The sequence below is a fragment of the Apodemus sylvaticus genome, chromosome 19 (genome assembly GCF_947179515.1).
Source record: "Apodemus sylvaticus chromosome 19, mApoSyl1.1, whole genome shotgun sequence".
Classification (NCBI taxonomy): domain Eukaryota; kingdom Metazoa; phylum Chordata; class Mammalia; order Rodentia; family Muridae; genus Apodemus; species Apodemus sylvaticus.
The window spans coordinates 61862645-61886084 of record NC_067490.1 but is presented as its reverse complement, the minus strand read 5'-3'; the positions used below and the strand labels follow the sequence as shown (position 1 = coordinate 61886084).

General features: G+C 35.9%; 1 protein-coding gene across 1 annotated transcript; it reads right to left on the bottom strand.

Annotated features, from left to right (window-relative positions):
- Positions 1–10221: 10221 nt before the first annotated feature.
- Positions 10222–21879, bottom strand: LOC127669931 (vomeronasal type-2 receptor 116-like). Its single transcript, XM_052164186.1, has 6 exons — positions 21674–21879; positions 16051–16330; positions 14823–15626; positions 13786–14010; positions 12431–12554; positions 10222–11126 (listed from the first exon to the last, which is right to left on the bottom strand). Exons 1-6 carry the CDS (start codon positions 21877–21879, stop codon positions 10222–10224), a joined length of 2544 nt encoding a protein of 847 aa, XP_052020146.1.
- Between the last annotated feature and the right edge of the window lie 1561 nt (positions 21880–23440).

Sequence of the window (23440 nt, the reverse complement as noted above, 5' to 3'; positions counted from 1 at the left end):
AAAGCATCTCAGGTAATAAGCAGATGTGAATGTTTTTATTCAGTTCACATTTCATCATGTGGGAAATTTGAGTAGAAACTGATGCTATAAACTGAAGGTAAAAGCATGAGTAAACATTGTCTCCTGGCTTGCACTCCTGCGTGGTCAGTGTACCATGCTCTGGTAGCTCTCATATCCAGCCCAGGCTGACTTGTTTATGAATACTGTCACTCTAAGGGAAGACCATTCCCACATCAATAATCAGCACTATCTCACACAGACATAGCAACCAGATATTCTGATGAGGGCACACCCTCAATTGAGACTCCCTCAGATGACTGTAGCTCTGAAATATTGAAATGATAGCAGCTTCACCTCTCTCCTGACTATGTCTCCTTGTGGATTGAGAAGATTATCTCTTCCTGCCTACCTCCTCACCTAGCTTTCAACATTAACTATCAATGTCTCTTGAACATAACAAAAAGGTCAGTAAAAGAGGCCATGCTCACACAACACTATGAAAATCTAGACAGAAAACTGTAACACAGAAATAAACACCCACACAAATAAGAAAAACTGAGAAACCTTACCTAGACCAATAATCACCACAAATGCAGCTGCCCAGACACAAGCATAGGAAGATAAGGAATACCAGCCAGGAAAATAAGTCACCATCCTCAGGTTCTCACCCCTCTCCTTTCCAAAAAGCAACCTCTTTTGCATCAGACTTTTACATGTTTCAGTTTAGTTTAGTTTCTCAAGACATGTTAGAGATGCAGAAGGAAGAAGATGAAAAAGAAGAAGAAGAAGTAGAAGAAGGTGGTTGTGGAGGAGGAGGAGAAGATGGAGGAGGAGGAGGCAGAGGAGGATGAGCAGAAATATAAAGAGGAGGAGGAGAAGAAGGAGAAGAAGAAGGAGAAGCGAAGGAGAAGGAGGAGGAAGAGGAAGAGGAAAAAGATCAATCAGCATAAAGGTCTAGAAAACATTTCAAATGAAATCACTAATGAAAACTTTTTCTAAACCTATAAAGGTGCTTGTTAATGTTCAAACAGCATCAAAAACACCAAACATTAGGAAAAAAGTCCCTTTGCCACATAATAATCAAAACCACTAATCAAATTAAAGAAATATATATAAAAAAAACAACAGCAGAAAAAATAACAAAGTAAACAGTATAATGAGTAATGTATGAAATCAGAACTATTAGATTCATATCTGTTTTATATTTTTTTTAGGAATTAACTCATTACTTATACAATGTTCTCCCTGCATGTATTCCTGCAGGCCAGAAGAGGGCACCAGATCCAGTTACATATAATTATGAGCCACCATGTGCTTCCTAAGAATTGAACTCATGGACTGTGTAAGAATAGCCAGAAGAGCTCTTAACTTCTGAGCCATCTCTCCAGGCCTGACCCTGCCTTCTCAATGTACATTATAAAAGGAAAAATAATTTGGGCACAGGTGCTACATAGCCACAGAAACCACTCTGACTTCTACAAAGATAGCAACTGGTCCAGATGTTTTCAATAGAATTACAATCAGCCATGACACTGAACTTATTCATAGGTCATAGCCTGAACTTTCAAGTAAGAAGCACCACTAGAAATCTCACAGGAAGTCACATCTGGCTGATGCTTCTGATCCAACCCAATAGTGGAACCCACCACACCAGCACCTACTGCTCAGCCACGTGATCCTCTCCATTATGGGCAGACATCCTATGCTCACCATGTCTGGATTTCAGACCTGATTTCCCTCACAGCACCCAATAGTAGAGCTCAGAGCACGACGCAGAGAATCATTCAAGCTGCACAGCCACAGAGAACACACAGAAAGGCACCTGGAAGATTCTGCCTCTTTGCCTGACTGTCAGGTCTGTCTGGAAGCCTTGATTGGCCAGTGAGTCAAGCCCTCCTTAGGTTAGAGTGTGCTTTCCTGTCTGTGTCTAGGAATAAAACCTCCAGATGCCAGGAGAGGTTTGCACTCATTATCATTTGTATGAAAATTCCAAGAGGAATCTCACCCCACCAAGTGCTTGGGGAGGACTCAACATTCCATCAGCAGCTGGTTAGCTGCCTGTTCCTCCCTTCTGTGAACCAAGCAAGACCTTGCACTTAAGCGGACCTGATTTCAGACTTTGAAATTTCTCAAAGCGCCTTGTCTTTTTCCCATAATCATGGTAAATAGTTTGCAAAGCCCATTGCTCAAGGTGCATTGGAGGTATCAATATGACCCAGGAATAGATGAATCAATGCATGACACAGGCTATTATCATTAAGGATGTATTTTTAATGAAAAGCGTTTTAGCCAGGCAGTGGTAGTGCATGCCTATAATCCTAGCACTTGGGAGGCAGAGGCTGGTGTACTTCTGAATTCCAGGCCAGCTTCATCTACAAAGTATGTTCTGGGAAATCCAAGGCTATAGAGAGAAAACCTGTCACAAACAAACAAAGAAAAACAAACAAACAAACCAAGTGTTTTGTTTATGGCTAAGTGCTTGAATCAGGGAAACCGATGCTCTCTCAATCAGATGATAGGTAATAGACAACCTCAGATGAGAATCCAGATACATAAGGAAGACACTGTTGAGCACTATTATTTTCCAGCACATTTTCATCAGTGGCAAAATAGAGAAAAAACACAGTTGGATTAGTATAGACGTTCTAGATAAGCCTATCTTACATCATAGAGGAAATGAATCTTTCTCTTTTTATAGAAAGGGTAGTTAATAGAATATCCTGATAAAGGCTGTCAAGCCAAGGGAAGTTAAATAAATCAAGAACTGATTAATTTCATTTTGCAGCATCTGACAGGGAAATAGTTAAGAAATAATTGCTTCCCATGCAAGTTTTAAAATAGCAACGCCAAACAAATCACCTTAGTTTTGTAAAATAAAGTAGTACAAATAAAAAAAAAAAGACCTTTCCATATATAGTTTAAAAACACATCTATAGCCTAGGTCAAAGGTGGATCAGAAAATCTCTAAAGATCAAGAGTAAGAATGAATTTCTCAATTTAAAAGGTATAATTAAGAAACATCCCCCACAATAACCAGGATTGGGGTTATTGTTAGGGGATTAGAGGGTTATGGTTAAGATCAGGATAAGTGTATTTATGATTACGATATTTAGGAAATTAAGGGGTTTAGATAGTATTAGAGTATTAGGGTAAGTCCAAGGGTTAGGCACAGGGTTATGGTTCAGGTGGCCACCATTATTCTTGATGGTCCCACTGAATCAATAGTATCCCTATTACACAAAGAAGAAATGTCAGAGATAGGGTTAGACTCAGGATTAGATCAAAGACTTTGTTTTGCTATGTTGACTCAGCTTTTATCTTTTCTCTCATCTGCCTTCTAGTCCTCATTTTCATAATAGCAAAATCTACTTTCTCGCCTCCAATGAAAGTGGAAAGTGAGTTATCCACGAACCTAGAATTCTCAGATGTGAAATATCTTTACATTGCTATGCAGCCCAGTTCACATACAAAAGAAGAGTAATTGTGACTCACAACATCAGTTTTCCTAAGCTCACAAACACACTGTACCTAAAGAAATTCTTAAGTTTATTAAAGAATGGCAGTAAAATGTCCTTGTTATTAGTTAGTAGTTGCTGTTCAATTTATTACCTACTCTGAGGTCAGGACACACCTCCTCCTCCTCAGGCTCTGAAGAGCTTCTTTAAAGGCATAAGCCTAGCCAGGTGAGGCATGGATTCACTGCCACCACCACACACACCACTGGGTACTTGTAAACTAGGAGACTGCAGTGAGCTTCAGCCAACCTAAAAGACACAGTGAGTTTTAGCGCAGCCTTATACTACACAGCAAGATCCTCTCTCAAATACTCAAGTTAATAAACATCACACACTATATGTATGCTACTCAAAGGGCTTCAGTTTGAGAACAAAGGTTGCAGGCGACATTTAGAAATTACAGCAAGTTACTTCCAGGCAGCATCTTCTGGACATGTGGTTTGGACTCCTTTCTCAAAGGAAATGTTAAATAACACTGCTTGACTTTAAAGCTTTACAATAATAACTGCAAACACAGTAAAAAAAAATGGGTCAAAGTTCCGACACTGCACTAATGGCTTGGCTGCTGAAGTTCCAACCCATCTAAAACCCTCTCATATCCCTTCTGCTTCAACTACACAGTAGCACAGCAAGCACAGGTTTTGCACTTAGCAGTTGCCATGTGTTCTCAGGTCTCAGGTGGCTCTCACTGTTAGTCTATGTCATCCAACATTGAAAATAGCCTGGACAGCCAAGCAGTAGTGGTACACACCTTTACACCCAGTACTTGGGGTGGGAGGCAGAGCCATGCAGATCTCTTGTGAGATTGTGTCCTGCCTGGTGTACAGAACAAGGTCTAGGGATAGCTAAGGCAAATGATGAAACCCTATCTCAAAAACAAAGAAACAAACAAACAAACAAACAAACAAACCAAACCAGACAATCAAATACCCTTGACAAGCATGCAAAATGTCCCACCTGTCTCAAACTTGCTCCAAGGCCATCCCCTTACCCATCCATTGAGGGCCCATTTATATCATCTTCCCCCACAGCATCATCTCACCCTGACATGTCAATTGCACGTCAATTCCCAGCAAGCTCACTGCCTGATGCCTTAAGACTGAGCCTCAGGTGTCACCCTTGTGCATTCGATTGCAAGGTAAATCCCACCTCTGAATGTGTTTGATTTTTTAAATAAAAAAATATTTTAAGGTTTTAGTTTTTGAATCAAATCATATTCATACCATGTCTATTATGGAGACTTTTAAGGGGAAACAAGTCAAACTTATGTATATTTGTTTTTTCTAGACATCTGGGACATTCTCTCATTATTTTATGTTCTCAAAGTTACGAGGAAAAGCTGGCCTATTTTCTGTAAGACATTTACTTTTAGGGTCTGTCAATATTTTAAATGCACTGCTCTTATTTTTAAAATATATGCATGCATACCTAAGCTTTCCATATAACCATTCCCTAGGCACTCAATAACTTATTAGATGCCAGGCTCCCTGCTTAACACATCAACTCCACTAACTCATTTGTTGAACAAATAAACTCTCATCATCTCTGCCATGCCAGGCAAAAGCAGCACCCATGACATTTATCAAAGTGATGTCTGTACCAAATACTGATGCTGTACCGAATCCCTAATGCCTAACACACACACACACACACACACACACACACACACGTGTGATCCAACTCAGCCCATTTTACTGTTAGTATGGTCTCCAACAGCAATGCTGGGGGAGCTGCAGAATATGCCATCTGGGGTAGCACAACAGGGAAAGCCATTATTAAGTGATGTCAACTCACATTCCTTTCTACACGTAGATGAACATGATCTTAACCGCACAAATACTTAATTCCCATCATAACTGTAAATTAAATTTCCCCAAACATGATGATCAGCATGTCACCAAAAAAGTGAAATGCCTTCCTCCTGAACTGTTAAGACTTTAATCCCAGAACTCTGTAGGCAGAGGCAGGCACATCTCTTGTGAGATCAAGGCCAGCCTGGTCTACAGAGCAAGTTCCAGAACAGCCATGTCTACACAGAAAAAAAATGTATTGAAAATAAATAATAATAATAATGATGGTGATGATAAAGTGCTGCTATACATTTTTTCATTGTTTTGAATTCCAGACTCAATAGATAAGCAATTCTAGTTCAGTTTTGTTTTGATTTTTTAAGGGAAAGCAATGACCACCACAGTTCCAATGGCAAAACTGTGTTTCCAAATTGCTCTGAAAGCGATCAGGAGATGGAAACGAAGATTACATGCAGACATAAAGAATGGTGAACCTCCAAGATAAGACAATAGAAAAAGAAAATGGGTAACTGAATCAGGACTAGCACCTCCCCCCAATACACACACACACACACACATACAGCTCTACAAGACCCAGCTTTGTTTCAAAATCTCTTCAGTCCTGACTCTTCAACTGCCCCTGAGTCTTCACCTCTCCACTGATCTTTCCTGGCCTCTCATACTGTCAAGGCTACTCATTTTCATTACCCTTTGTCTTAATCAAGGTTTCTATTCCTGCACAAACATCTTGACCAAGAAGCAAGTTGGGGAGGAAACGGTTTATTCAGCTTACACTTTTAGGCTGTTGTTCATCACTCAAGGAAGTCAGGACAGGAACTCAAGCAGGTCAGGAAGCAGGAGCTGATGCAGAGGTCATGGAGGGATGTTTCTTACTGGATTGCTTCCCCTGGCTTTGTCAGTCTGCTCTCTTATATAAACTAAGAATACCAGTCCAGAGATGGTACCAATCCACAAGAGACCCTCCCTCTTGATGACTAATTGAAAAACATGGCCCAGAGTTGGATCTCTTGGAGGAACTTCCCCAACCTAAGCTCATTTATCTGACCAATGTACATTAGCATATTCATGAGGGGGCATGACTTGCCCCGCCTCATTTGCATACCTGAGTCCTTGGAAACAGCAAGCACAGCCGATTTGAATACACGCAAATCTAGTTGGAATAAATTATGATGTAATGATGACACATGACATCACACAGTTCGCTGCAAATTCATTTTATATCTTCGATCCTGGGATTCGACTTCTTCCAACTTCCTGCTGTGCCTTTGCGCGACAGAACTCACAGTTTATTTTATTTTATTTTCCCAAGATGATGACCTTTCATCCACATAGTCATCTTAAGAGTAAACAAGGGCCGGTTTCTATGGAGGCCATGTTTACCATGCATTATCTGCATCTTGGGAGGTTTTAGAAATACACACATATATATAAATATATATCAGGAAATTTTGTACGTGATTTTTCTTCCATTTTATCTGAAAGAGTTTCTACCTTTTTAATTGATTTCGAAATGTTTTCTATGTTTATCATTATTTAATAAATAATATTTTTCGATGAAAATCTTCTATTTTAACACTTTATTCTAGATTTCTTCAGATGTTGGACAGCAAAGGAAGGAGAGGCCCCTGGTCATCCATAGGCTCAATGCTGCAGTGTAGGGGATACCAGGACAGGAAGCAGGAGAGGGTTGATTGGGAACCTGGGGGACAGGAGATGGCTTATGGGATTCTCGGAGAGAGGGAAAGAGGAAAGGGGAAATCACTTAAAATGTAAATAAAGAATATGCCTAATAAAAATAATTTTAAAAATAAATATTTTCCATCAAAATCTGATTATTAGACATTTTTTCTATATGCTTGGTCAATTAGAAAGTATATTTTGTATTTTTACTATTTTACAATTATTATTTTCCAACAAATTCTACGATTTTAATGCCTGTTTCCATAAATATCTTTATATATATTTTCTTCAAAATTTTTGGAAATATTTCCCATCAAAATCTTCAATTTCATCAGAAAATAATTCTGCTTAATTCTTTAATTAATTTAGACAATTTGTTTTTGGTTTTTTTTCAGAGAAATGGTTTCTTTGTGTAGTCCTGGCTGTCCTGGAACTCACTCTGTAGACCAGGGTGGCCTCGATCTCAGAAATCTGCCTGCCACTGCCTCCCAAGTGCTGGGATTACAAGCATGCGCCACCACCACCCAGCTATATTTTTCCCTTTTTTTAAAAAAGATTTATTTATTCGGGTGGGTGAGACGGGTATAAAAAAAGTCTTATTTTTTTATTTACTTATATATTTATTTATTATATGTAAGTACATTGTAGCTTTCTTCAGACATGTCTGCCCCATACACGTCACTCAAATTCATACACTTTCTTTCTTTCTCTTGTCATAGACTATCGTTATCATCATCATCAACAACAACAACAACATCATTATTATTATTATCATTATTTATTATAAAATACAAAAACCTGTAATAGGGCAAAATGGGAAGTAAGCAGAATAAAAGAAGATAAATAAAAAGGCTAAGAAACCTAAACATACACGACCTCAAATTAATAAAATGTAATTTGCATAAAAGTATAAAAGTATAAGCTACAATATTCTTAAAAATTAACTTTGACTGAAAAACAAACAAAAAAGTAAACACGACAAATCAAATGAACACAAAAACCAAACAAATATAAAGGTCCTGGAAAGCATTATAAGACAAAGAACTGGCAACAATGTCTTTGAGTTTGTTTTGTGTTTCCTATCTGATTCTGGGTAAAAGGTTTGCCCTTTAGAGTAGTTTGAATATCTTATTATTGAGCACGTCTCTTGAAAAAAAGAGATTCTTGTAAATCATACCTGAAAGCAAGGCTATTAAATCATTTGTTAACATACACATGTTAATGTTTTCTTTTTCATTCATCTGGTGGCCATTGTGTTTCTAGAACATGATTTCTACATACACGATGGAATCTTCAACAACTTCATGGGATACATGCCAAGTATGGTGTCATCCCTCATTTCATAGAGCATCTTATATTATAAAAGCAATTAATATTCTTTGTACGTGAATGTCAGCTGGATTGGAATGGGGGTGCAGTTCCATTCCCCTCTCAATATCGAGACCCCATATTTAACAGAACCACACACGTCCTGTGATGCTGCCACAGTCTCTGTAATTTCACATGTGCATCTATATTTCTTGTTTTAGAAGTCCTGTTTCCCGTGGTGGGTGTTCTCAATCCCCTCTGGCATGGATAATACTTCTACCTGCACTTGTACAGTGTTTCCTGAGTCCTGACGCAAGGGATTTTATGGAGACATCCCATTTATGAATGTGTGTTCCAAATTCTTTCACATTCTGAACATTGTCTGCCTAAGGGTGTTTTTGTTTGTTCTTATCAATTACATAACAAAAGCTCTCGAATGGAGGCTGATCAAGTACCTGAATGTTAAGTATAGCCTAATGACTTTTAGTGTGATTTTACTGCTATGCAACTTGATCAGACATAATTACGTGCAATTTTACACAGCCTCTAAAATTGAATTTCAACACACACACACACACACACACACACACACACACACACACACACACGCTCAAAGATATATATGCAAATATATACAGGTTCAACAAGAATTAATGAATAAGAGACCATGTGCATTTTAGGCACTCAGGGACTGATACAAGGGCTGTTTTGGAGACAAGAAATATAAACAAAAAGCAAGTAAATGACAATGTCTAAAATAAACTTCCAAATATTTAACAAATAAAGCAGCAAACAGTACTTTGAGAAAAAGATGACACTGACTATCAACACCTGATGTAAAGAAATAATAATGTGTATGTGTTTATATGTGCATGCCTGTACATGTAATATTAAACTGAAATAATATTTAGTATCCATATTTTGATAAAATTTATGATGAGACCCTTCATCTAGAGTGATTTAAATCTTCATAAAATTCACTTGTTTTATTGTGGTAAAGGTTTTGTACATGGCGTATCCATTAGTGATTTTACTTCCTTAAAGAAACACTTCCATTCCATAATGAAATTGTGCCTTTCACATAAATTGACAGAGCCTTATATTGCAGGCCCAATCTGAACCGCAATTTCCTTTCATAAAATATTCCATCCTTTGTATATTATCTGATATTCTTAACATATTTCTAGTATATTTTAAAGCTATTCAAAAATCCAGAAATTCTGTGTTGTCATATGCAATATTGTCACTGTGCTTCACACTCTGATAACAGTCACTCTTGATTTTCTTTTCAAATAAGTAACTTTAATTGCATGAGGAATCTATGATATTCCAAATCCAAAGAGAGGCAATTTATCACTAAGGTGGTGTCTTGATTCTATTGCTGTAAAAAACACCATAATCAAAGGAAACATGTGAGAAAAGTTTTTATTTACTTATGTATCTTTGTCACAGTATAGTCAGTGTAGCCAAGGCATGAAATGGGATGCAGATACTCCATGAATGCATGAGGAATAAATTTGATTACTGGCTTCATGCCCATGATGTATGCAGTCCTCTTTTTATAACTCAAAGAGCAACTTACCTAGAGGTGTTAGTGTCCAAACTCAATACAGTTACCTAATATCAATAATTAATAAAGTATACGGCTTAAACACACAATACAACTCAAAATGATGGTAGATATTCCTCAATTGAGAGTCTCAGTTCTCAATATCTTCAGGATTGTGTACTCATAAATGAGATAATTTTCCAACAAACTTTGGAAATTTGTATCACAATGGAGAGTGATGTCTTATTTGTAAATTCAAATTAGTTTATTTCTTAAAATTTTTATATTATTAACTACTAATTTGGTTAAGACAAAAAATATGTTGAGTAACATCTAACATTTTCATACTATGAAAGATTCAGTGAAGCAATTTATCTTTGTTCTTCTGTATAAAATTAGAATCTGATCTAACTAAAATAACGTAACACTTTGGGACAAAGATACACCCTAGCAACCCTGCACTAGAAGCCAAGATAGAGAAGACCTCCACAGCCACCATGATCTTCCCCCTGGTGCTGTGGTAGACAGGGAGGAAGGTGATCCAGACACTGCAGAACACCAGCATGCTGAAAGTTAGGAACTTGGCTTCATTGAATCTGTCAGGAAGGTTCCTAGCTAGGAAAGCCACAGTGAAGCTCCCCAGAGCCAAGGAACCTAAATATCCCAGGACAACATGGAAGGCAATGAGTGAGCCTTTGTTGCAAATAATGACAGTTTTTCCATGTTCAGATTGTATATCTCTGTCAATAAAGGGAGGAGATGTTACCAACCAGATGCCACAGAGAACAAGTTGGATCAAAGTACAAATGGGAATGACCAAGTTAGGTACTCCCAATGTCAGCATCCCTCTCATCCTTCTTCCTGGAGTAGTGAGCTTGAAAGCCATGACCACAGTTATTGTTTTGGCCAACACTGTAGAAACAGCCACTGTGAAAAATACTCCAAATATGGTCTGCTGCAGGAAGCAGGTGGCCTTGTTGGGATGTCCAATGAAGAGCAATGAGCAAAGAAAACAGAACACTAGAGAGATGAGCAGGATATAGCTGAGAATGTGGTTACTGGCCTTCACAACAGGAGTATCCCTGTACTTCACAAAAGTGAAGAGTACTAGAATTGTCATGACTGAGAAGGACAGAGCAGTGGAGCATAGAGCAAGCCCCAAGGTATCTCCATAAGCCAGAAATGACACAGCTCTTTGGAGGCAGTGGGTTTGCTCCAAGTTGGCATACTTATCATCTGCACACCTCACACATTGTTCCATATCTGTTGGCAGAAAACAATAAAACCTTATATGACAATTATTTAGTTAATAATTATGTATTTGTATTATTCAGAGGATATATCAATAAAAAAATTGGTATTGAACATCTCATCCATTCCTTCTTGCTGCAGGGACCACTGACTTAAGTTTGCTTTCTATTAACCTGTGTTCTGTGGTGAAATGAAACAACATGATGGGGAATGGAATGGAAAATATGTATTAAACAAAAACAAAGAAAATATGATAAATAGTAACATGCATGATTTCAGATTTTTTAATTCTTCAAACCATAAAATGACTATTCACAGACAAGGGTAGTGTGCATGTGTAGTTATTGATTTCAGTTGATTCATTATGTATTTTGTTTGCTTTTTTGGGTGGTGCCATTTTACTATATCTCCTAAAGAAACCAGAACATACAATTCCTCATGCAAGTACTGTTTGCCTAAAGGAATATTTTCATTCTTGACACTCTATGCCTCATAGAAATTTGCATGTTTCTCTCATTTTGGTACAATATCTTTATTTCCAAGTATTCATTCCAAGCTATAGGACATGTAGGTAGTGGATACTCACATTCATTTCTTTATGTAGTGGGTGATTGATGATAAGCACTATGCCATCTATCCTTTTTTGAACTTGTCACTCTTGTTCTAATTATTTGTCAGGAAAAAAGTAATCATTGAAGACATATATGCTTTTTGTTTGTTTGTTTGTTTTAATGTTTTTTGAGACATGGTTTCTCTGCATAGCCCTGGCTATACTGGAACTCACTCTGTAGACCAGGCTAGCCTCGAACTCAGGAATCCACCTGTCTCTGCCTTCAAATTGCTGGGATTAAAGGCACTGCCACCACTGGCCCACACTAATGTAAGATCTTAAAATTCATTTCATTAAATAACCACTGTTAGCCTGAGCATTTAGTCTTTGTGAGGGACTAACCTGGGTGATGGAGGGAACGATTGTGGGGTGATCATATAGTGAAGTTTCTTTGTCTAAAAAATTCAAAAAATGTAATCCTAGATTACATAGTTTGTTTTTAAAAATTAGTAAACATGTATGTACTTCTAAATGTTTTCTTCATAGTATAAAATCAGAATTCAGCATATTGTGAGAGAAAGGCATTGTTTGTAGAAGATACTACAGGTTTTTTGCCGGGTCCAAATGACGCTGATATTATTTAACTTATTAAGTTCTGAAATATGGAGATTTTAGGACTTCAGTTCCCATCTAGGTCATATCATATTTCTAGTTTGGAAAGAATAGGATTCAAATTCAGCATTTCTTTCTACATGCAAGCAAGTACCTGTTTCATTGGAAACCTCATTTTCTGGGCACTGAACACAATCAAAGCAGCAGTCTGCTGTTTCTTTCTGATGAATTTTCCTAAGTCCAGCAGTACATGGCACACTACACAAGGAGGAGGGAACCTGAGACAATATATAAACATTATATAATATGTGTGAGAGAGAGTATGTGTGTGATTGTATGTGTGTATGTGTGTATGGGTGTGTAGTTCATGTAAACATAATATATGTAATGAAACATAGGTTGACAGATATGGCTATAAATATTCCTTTGTTTACCAGTATTTCTTAACATTTTCAGGCACAGTATTATTTTACATTTCCCTGCAGTACACTGAATGTCACACAATATTTTCTATTCATGTAACATTATATATGTAACTTTCAGGTTGTAGCAATTTATAACTTCCTAAACTGATTAATCCGAAAGGAATGCTTATGTTGCATCAGTATTTTGCTTATGATTTATAAATAAAAAATCAGGATACTGAAGTATATGGAGAAAAAAAGGGTATACAAGGAAGAGTAGTTTGATGAATAAGAAAAAATATGTTATATAACACTGTCCTAAATTTTCTCAAGTTTAAAACAAAATCTTGAGTCTCCTATGCTTCTCCCCTTTCTGCTGCCTTTATGAGACTCCTTCCTCACTACTCTAGCATTCCCCTATACTTTTGCTCATGTCTCCTCAGAACCTAAGGGCCCCCCCCTACTGATGCCAGATAAGGTAACCCCCCCCAAAGAAAGGAAACTGGGAAGTGGGATAAGGTGTTAATATATGTAAATAAAATATATAAATAAAAGAGGAAACCTTGAATCTGGAGAAAGGTTTCTGTTATTGAATATATTATATACTTTATTTGGCTATAAATATGTTCACACGGACTAAGAAAAGTCCATGGCATACATATAATTACAAAATTTTAATTATACACACAAAGACACGCACACACACACACACACACACACATTTGGGCACATTTGTACATGGAATCCAGAGGCATTTGATCCCTATGACAAGATTTACATGAAGTTGAGAGTTATTATATTTTGGTGCTTGTAACCGAGCATGGTCTTTTGCAAGAGTAGCAATTGGTCTTAACCACAGAGACCAATTGAATATTAACTGTATTAAATTAAATATAATTAGATAAAGTTAGATAAAATTAATGAATATTAAATGTAATAAGAGTTATTACATTTTGGTGCTTGTAACTGAGCATGGTCTTTTGCAATAGTAGCAAATGGTCTCAACCACAGAGACCAATTGAAGTAATTGAATATTACTTCAGTCCCTCATATTCAAAAACTTAGATATCTTGAATAAAAAACTAAAAAAATGTAGAATACCAACCGAAGTTCCTCCTGTCACCCACTCCAAATCTTCAGATATATGAAGTTGTTGCATCTGTGGGATGCAAGGAAAATAGCTTCCTATTTTCACTTTTAATCCAATGCCTTGTGGAAGATTCCAAATGATGAAAATGTCATATTCTGTACACTGATTTTCCCTATGGTTCATGTTCACCAATTCTCCAACAGGGTTAATAAATACCCTGGTCTTCAGCAAGGTAGACACCTAAATGAGATCTATCATTAGATACTTACATATGTGTATCAATAAACAGAAAGCAAAGTTGAGAATTTCCCTAATTTCTTAATTACTTTCACAAAAGATAGCTGCATTGAAGAAATCCTGTGTAGTAAAATACAACATGCCTCATTCATAACTGAAAATTTAATATGCAATGGTAAAGTGTGCTTGAAAAATGATTAGCATATTACATATGTAACATGGTCTATATGTGTGTGTGAGTGTGTGTGTATGTGCTCCTGTTTGTCAAAAATGTTTTCAAAAAAGTAGCCATTTATGTGCAAATGAAGGGGAATTGTGAATGTGTGTGAAAATAAAGAATGGCTGTCTTTCGTGTATAGACAGTAAACACATATGAGGAAAAACAGAAACTTTATAAAATGTAGTCTTGATACATTATGGATTTATAAATATTTCTTAATTTAGTTGAGTAAGAATTCGTTATAGCACATTTACTGATTCTCCAGAAATAATTCTTTAGAAAAAGATTCTAGACTAGTCATCACTTAAGGGTTTTATGATAAAACTCTTGATTCCTATTTTAAATTTCGAACTCATTAGTGGAAACATTGAGACACGTTTTCAAAAAACTCACTCCTACCATAAAAAAATTATTGGCTCCTGTTAAATTTTATTTTGTGCATCATATTCATCCATGTAAAAGATTAATTAGGGAGCATTGCAGTGTAGAAAGTTTCATTGAGAGAATAATCTAACAAATGTACAGTTGTTTACCTTGGTCCATTTAAAAGGTCAAAATGATAAATCAAACCACAATGAAATATAAGAAACTTTACCTGCTGACAGTTAGTGGATTCTCCATTGAGTTCTGCTATTTTCTGAGACTCTACTTGTTGAAAAATGCGTTCATGGTAGGTGTGGGCCACAGCATAAACAGCATTATACAAATTGTAACCTTCTTCACTCAGGGCCATGTCATATTTGTGCACTGCTGTCCATTCCAATGTGTTATTGAATGCAAAATGACCCATTTTACTGCTGTTCTTAGAGATTGAACAATTAAAATAATTCCACCCATGTATAGACTGAGAAATGTTTACTGGGTATTTATCAGTGTTCAGAATTTGCATAAAATTACGGAATTCAACAATCTCACCTATATGATGTGAAAAAGTGACAGTCCCATGGAAAAAATCAAGGCTGAATTCGTTTTTGCTTGTGATAACATCCCATTGTGAAGTAGTGATCCAGATTCTCTGTGCACCTAAATATTCCCATCTTCTAAAGCTGATTTCTAAAGTAGAGTTCATCTCACCATAAATGATAACAACCTTTGCTGAAGATGTCATAATTTGTTTATCATATATCATAGCCTTTGTCATGTATGTCTGCAAGGTTTCTGGGATCGCGTTCACAAAAGCTAAACAGATCCCATGCCTTTGCATTTCTTCTCTCAAGTCTGAGAGAAACTGAATGCCCTGGTCTTCATCTGAGATGACCAGTCCTATCCAAATCCATCCAAAATGAAGCAACAAGGAGGCCATGCCTTGGGACAAATGTGTGTCTTTGGTAGCTACCTGATGGACATAGGGCAACTGGTCATGGTCATTTAGGTTAGGATTAAATGGTCCAAAGAAAAGCTAAATAATTTCAAGAGAGGATGAAATACCTACATGAGAACTATGATTATTAGGTTATATGGACTCATAAGCAAGTAGCATTACTCATCTTTTAAAACTCCTTTTAAGGATAGTACAATTATTCTCAAAATACCTTGTATTATTCCTATTAGATTCTAGTTGATTTATTACAAGTCATAATGTCCTACAAAACAATTTTAACTGTTGGCCCAGTATATCTATGATCTGGTTACTTAATTAATATTATATATAATATTAAATGGTGTGTGTGTGTGTGTATGTGTGTGTGTGTGTATCTGTGTGTGTTTGTTTTTCTGTAGCATGTAGCAGTACAATAACAATGCACTCTGTCCAAGTTTTTCTTGGAGGCACATGTAAATAGAATTTAAAAGTTGTTAACTCATGCAGTGTCACACATTCTTACCTTTGGTGTGCTAGAATCACTTGCTAGTTTTAAGGATATTTTCCATGATGGTCCAGTAAGTTCTATATTACAAAATGCCTCTTTTCCACACATATAATTAATAAAATTAAAACTATAGATTGGTGAATGTATTTGATCAAGAACGTCCAATGTATCTTCACACAGACCAAGAGTGGTTGAGAATACCAAAGATATATTGGGTAAAATATAAGGATTTTTATTGATTTCATCAGTAGCAAAAAACATTACCAGCAAAACCTCATATTTTCTTGTGGGTATTCTGAAACAAGCCATAATTATGATTAAGGGAAATGTTTGAAACCTAAAACTACAATTACAGTAAAGTTTGTAATTTGAGACATGATAAATTAGATCTAAATGTCTTGAAATAAGCCTCATAAATTAGACATACTTAGAGCAATATAGAATCTAAGAATTCATAGACATAAGGCAGTGTAGATAAATTTTGTATTTGTGAAAAATCAATAAAGATTGTTTTATCTCTGAATGCCATTCTTGAACTAGTTTTCAGTCTTATTAAGTAAGAATGCTACAAAATATACTTGGAGTTGCAATTCCACATAATAATAAAAGTGTTACTTAAACCACATGTGAACAACATAACACATTCTTAGGCTTTTATTATTTCAATGCCTTTAATTCATCAGACTTACTGATATCATTTAGTATTTTGAAAATCAAATATTCTTTCAGTTGTTATCTGCACCTGGGAACTGGAGCTGTCAAACAGCCTTCAATGCACTGGCACTGCAAGTTGAGAGCTAGTGTCTAGGGAGTGCTATTTACTGGGCATGGATCTGAGATCAGCATTTTTTATTGAGTCGCTGTTCTAATTGGTCTGGCCAGGAGCACGTAGGGCAGAGGAATGGCAGAGAAGATGGGACAGGGTCCTTTTAGTCACCATGTGCACTGGGGAGCTAAGGCTGTCCCACAGCCCTCTGAAAATGTTACCTGCCAGGGGAGAGTTTGTGTTTGAGGAGTGCTGACAGAGGTTTACAGGCACACAATTGGGACTCCACCCAGAGACAGCAAGATAAACTAAAACCAGAGATCATCAGATAGCAAAAAGGAAGTGCAAGAATCCTAGCAACAGAAACCAAGACTACCTGACAACATCAGAACACAGATCACCCACAATAGCGAGTCCTGGATACCCAACAAAAGCAAGACTTGGATTTAACATGAAATCTCATGATGCTGATAGAGGACTTCAGCAAGGATAGAAATAACTCCCTTAAAGAATACAGGAGAACAGGGATCAACAGATAGAAGTGATTAAAGTGGAAACACAAAAATCCCTTAAAGAATTATAGGAAAACACAACAACACAGGAGAGGGAATTGAACAAAACCATTCAGGATCTAAAAACGGAGATAAAAACAATGAAGAAATGACAAAGAGATACAACTCTGGGTATAGGAAACCTCAAAAAGAAATCAGGAGTCACATATTCAAGCATCACCCACAGAATGCAACAAATAGAAGAGAGAATCTCACGTGAGGAAGATGCCATAGACAACATTTTCACAACACTCAAAGAATAAAAAAAAAAATGCAGAAAGATTCTAACTGAAAACACCCAGGAAATCACGAAAAAGAAGAGAAGACCAAACCTAAGGATAATATGTATAGAAGAGAGTAATACTTTCCAGCTTTAAGAGCCAATAAATATCTTCAACAAAATTAGAGAAGAAAACTTCCTTAACCTAAGGAAACAGATGTCCATAAATATACAAGAAGATTACAGACCTCTAAGAAGACTGGAACAGAAAAGAAATTCCTCCTGTTACATAATCAAAACCCCAAATGCACTAAACAAAGAAATTATATCAAAAGCAGTAAGGGGAAATGGACAACTATCATATAAATGCAGGCCTATCAGAATTTCCCCATACTTCTCACCAGAGACTATAAAAGCTAGAAGATCCTGGGCAGATAGCATACAGACTTTAAGGGAACACAAATGCTAGTCCAGGCTATTATACCCAGCAAAACTCTCAATTACCATAGATTGATAAACTAAAATATTCCAACACAAAAACAAACTTACACAGTAACTTTCCAAAACTCCAGCACTTCAAAGGATCATAAATGGAAAATTTCAACAAAAAGAAGGAAACTACACCTTAGAAAATGTAATAAAATAAACTTCTTTTAAAAAACCATGAAGAGGAGGGCAACATAAACATACCACCTCTAAGAGCAAAAATAACAAGAAGCAATAATCACTTTTCCTTAAAATCTCTTAATATTAATGGACTCAACACCACAATAAAAAGACATAGACTAACAGACTGTTACTTTGTAAATGGGACCCAGCATTTGGCTACACACAAGAAACTCACCCAAGAAACAAAGGCAGACACTACCTTAGAGTAATAGCCAGAAAACTATTGTCCAAGCAAATGGTCCAAAGAAAAAAGCTCCAGTCACCATTTTAATGTCAAATTAAATCGACTTTCAACCTAAAGTTATCAAAGAAGAAGGAAGGAAACTTCATACTCATCAAATGGAATATCTACCAAGAACTCTCAATTCTGAACATCTATGTTCCAAGTTCAAGGTTACCAACATTCAAAAAACAAACTTTACTAACCCTCCAAGCACATATTTCACGCCACACAATAATAGTGGGAGACTTCAACATGCCACTCTCATCAATGGACAGATCCTGGGAACACAAAATAGAGACACAGTGAAACTAATGGAAGAAATGAACCAAATGAATTTAATATATAACTCTAGAACATTTTTTCCTAAAACAGAAGAATGTACCATCTTCTAATCATGGCATGGGACCTTCTCTAAAACTGACCATATAATCAGTGACAGAACAGACCTCAAAAAATAAAAGGAGTTTAAAATAATTCCATGCCTCCTATCAGATCTCCATGGACTAAGGTTGGTCTTCAAAACAACAAAAATAATAGAAAGCCCACATACATATGGAAGCTGAAGAACACTCTACATATTTTAAAATGTAATGAAAATGAAGTCACAACACACCAAAACTTATGGGACATAATGAAAACAGTGATGAGAGTGAAATGCATAGCACTGAGGGCCTCCAAAAAGAACCTGGAGAGAACATAAACAAGGAGCTTGACAACACATATTAAAGCTGTAGAACAAAATGAAGCACAAAAAGCCAAGAGGAGTATGTGTAAGGGCATATTCAAATTCGGGGATAAGATCAACAAATAAGCAACAAGAATTATACAAAAATCAACCAAAGCAGAAGCTGGATTTTGGAGAAAATCGACAAGATAGATATGCCCTTAAAGAAACTAATGAGTGGGCACAATGACAATAGACAAATCAACAAAATCAGAAATGAAAAGGGAAATTTAACAACAGAAACTGTAGAAAACCAAAAAAAAATTATCAGATGCTACTACAAAACAATATACTCAAGGAAACTGGAAATCTGGATGGAATGGTCAATTTTCTTGACAGATATCAGATTTACAGCTTAAATCAGGATCAGATAAACCTTCTGAACTGTCCCATAACCCCTAATGGAATAGAAACAGTCATTAATAGTCTCCCAACCAAACATAGCCCATAACCAGGTGGGATTAGTACAAAGATCCATCAGACCTTCAAACAAAATACCAATACTCTCCAGACTATTCCACAATATAGAAACAGAAGGATCACCTAATTCATTTTATGAATCCACAATTGCTCTGATACCTAACGCACACAAAGACCCAACAAAGAAAGACAATTTCTGACCAATTTCTATTATGAAAGCTTATGCAAAATTACTCAATAATATTCTCACAAACTGAATCCAAATGTCATTCATCATGATCAATTAAGATTCATCCCAGGGATGCAGGGAAGGTGCAATATTTGGAAATCCATCAACTTTATCCACTATATAAACCAATATTATTAATTTCTAGCACAGAAAGAAAAATTATCAATATTTTTCCATGGTGTTTGTAGAACATGATTTTAATATTTCCAACTGTTATTACTCAACAAACAGAATAATCATTTAAGACATATTTCATTTAAATTTGTTTCTCAATTTCAAAATATAATAAAAAGTTACAATATCCTACATAATGAGAATATTATCTTTTAGGCTTTTTTTACACACACCTTTTATTGTGTTGTTACTATGTAAATTTTGTAAAACGTTATCATATATCTCCTAATAACTCAGTGTTTCTAATTCTTTGAGATCCTTTAAGTGTTGTCTGAGCACATAGGTCTTCTCTCCATTTGAAATGTGTTCATCTACCCCAGCACTGCTGGCAGTTCATTTTTAACTATTTATTATCAATTACCTCCCATCAGGAGTAAAAACACCAAACATGCTCATATGATGAAATTTGCACTTTTTAAATTGAGAGTCTGGAACTAAGTTTTCTTTCTAAACATGAAAACTCCATTTACAAAGTTTATTTACACCTTAATATGGCTTATATAATAGTCAACAATGAGAATTTCCTATATTTTTTCGATGTGTGAGATAATGCAGAATACATCTGACGTGAAATTCCTACTGACCTAACACAGAAGTATAATAATGTAAAACCAAAATAACTATCAAAGTGTACATTGTGTAATGAGGCCAAAGTTTGGAAAACATATTCTATGAATCCCAAAGACATCAAAATTGAACAAGAGGTTAGATGAGAATCAGAGACAGAAAACTACAAGAAACCTCAGTTAACAAAAGAAAAATGTCCCAGGCACATTGATTAGCTATAAGATTAATGATTTCAACACAGCTTCCCTCATGATCTGCAGGCACAAATGATAACATCTCACAATTGGGATTTTAGAACTATGTATTCACAATAAAAACAGCTTATTATTCACAAGAAGAATCTTTATTCTCTTAGATTTTCTCTAATATGATATTTATTCAATAATAAATAGAAATATTGAACATATATCTGATACTAGTAGTAAGCCTAGTACGTGACTGGGCATTTGCATTATTGAACCAAAAGATTATTCTGGTAAGAGAATATGAAGCCTGGCATTTATTTCCCACATTCAATATCAATTCCAGACTGAAAGATGGGACTCATTTAAAGATTATATTAAAAACCAAAGTATATTTATATTCACATGAATATAAGTAATATTGTACATGTAATCAGGAACAGTAGACCCACGCATTCAGAAGCATTTCAATGCATGAATACTCAAAATTTAAAGACCAAAATTAGATAGCATTTTAGGAAGGCATTTCGATGAATTCTCATACAGGAATTGTTGGTTGACTATTCAATATAGGCAGAGATGTATTCTGCACATATTGAGCACTTGCCAAAGGTGGGAACTATAACATCAAGGCAGATGGAAATTCATTTATATATATAATATCTATAGACATTCAACTGATAGAGTCCAGTCTCTCTCATTGCCAGCTTTATGAACCGGATAGCAACTTAGTAAAGCTAAATTAAACTGTGACACATTTGAATCTATTAAAATAGTGATTGATGTAATCATTAACTTTTAGTGGTTCATTGAGTTACAGGAGGAAGAACAAGACAGAACTCCACAATTTGTGTACATAGCTACGTGTTTCTAATTCATGACAGTGAAGCAGGGAATAAAGTTAATGACTTACCTAAAAAGAATAGTTTTATTATAAAAATTGTCTTCAACAGGTTCCTCTGTTGTAAAAAGGAAAAAGCCACAATCACTTCTCAAATCTCCATCATTATCTTCATTATTCTTTATCCTCCAAAAGCAAGTGGGTTCTGTCAAACAGCACAAGAAGAGAAAAAACGTCAGGAGCAAAAATGAAATAGTGAAAGCACACAGTTTCTTCATGTCTGCTAGGCTCTCTGATAGAACAGTTGTGAAATCCGTTTCTTATGCAGACAAACATCACACAGACATTTACAATAAAGTGTCTGTTTTAAGGCTTCTGCTGTCTGGAGATCCACTAAATTATATTCACTGTTCTTTCCATTCATCCTATGTCATGCTCTCTGGATACATTGAGAAAATTCTGGCCTCAAGCTCTACATCTGTGGTCTGAAAACTTTTGATGAAAACATTTCTGAAAACATGTTTTGGAGATCACGTTCGCTATCCTAAGGTGCCATGATGTCATTCATATTTCTGAAAACATGTTTTAGAGATCATTTTCTCCATCCTCAGGTGCCATGATTTCATTTGTATGCATGGCATAATTCCCAAGGACCATCTTCTCCTAGGCAGCTTTGGCCAGAATTTGTGTCAACACCCATATGTACAAACACAATGGATTTCAACAGAACTTGCATAGACAAGAGTTTAGAAGGTCATAAAAGTTCCATATCATTCACACTTTTAGAAGAATCATGCGACATTATGTCTTCCACTGTCTAGTGTAGGGAAATGCAATCTCTAATGAAACTTTGGGCCAGGAATTGAACACTCTCAAAGTTGTTTATATACTACTGTATGCTAGTCATGTTTACAAAATATCTTCAAACTTACTGTGATTCCTGTCAACTGGAGAATATGTCAATGTGCAAAATCCAAAAATGCCTTGTTGCTTTGAAAAATTCAAAGTCCATTCTGTCCAATATAAGTACCTGTGCAGATATTCACTGAGTTATTATGCTGATGTTTTCCCTGAAAATCAGTACCAGGCAGCCAGTGGCATTTGATAAAGCATTTCTTTCTTGATGCTTGCTCACACTTCATTAAAAAGTTTGAGAACAATTTCATACGTTTTTCTCAAAGAAAGGAAACAATTTGCATGCCATTAGCTTATATTAGCAATACAGCTTATATTTTTCATCCATGTTTACTTGGTGTTTGTTTTGAAACAGAACTGACTTGGATTATATTGCAACAACAGAGATGTATGTCTGTTACGCTAATTTATGTAACTTGGTTAGATTACAATGGGTGAAACAAATGGAGTACTGAATTTGATTTATATTTTTGAACTCCATTATTTTGATCCCATAATATACACACTGAATTAAGGGAAATCTTAACTCCATTTTTAGAATGGTTGTGATGTCACTGGCTTATAATAAAATCTTGCTATGGAGTTTATTGTACCATTTTATTTATTATGAATAAAAATTTTCTTCATACTTTGGTTGAATTATGACTGTCAATTTGAATGTTTTTCAGTACTTTTGCAGACCTGTAGATTGGGAACATTTTGTACCTTGATATTGTGATATTCTATAATTGTTGCATACTGGGTGGTAATACCATGTCAAATGAATTGGGAATATGTGTGAAGGCTGACTCTTCACTCTTCTTTGACTACTATGGAAATGCCATCCTGGGCTGTGACATTCTTTTGGAAGTCATTTGGTGCACATGAGAATTGGACTTGGATCCATACAATACTCATTACAGCCAATCTGCAGGTCAAACATAA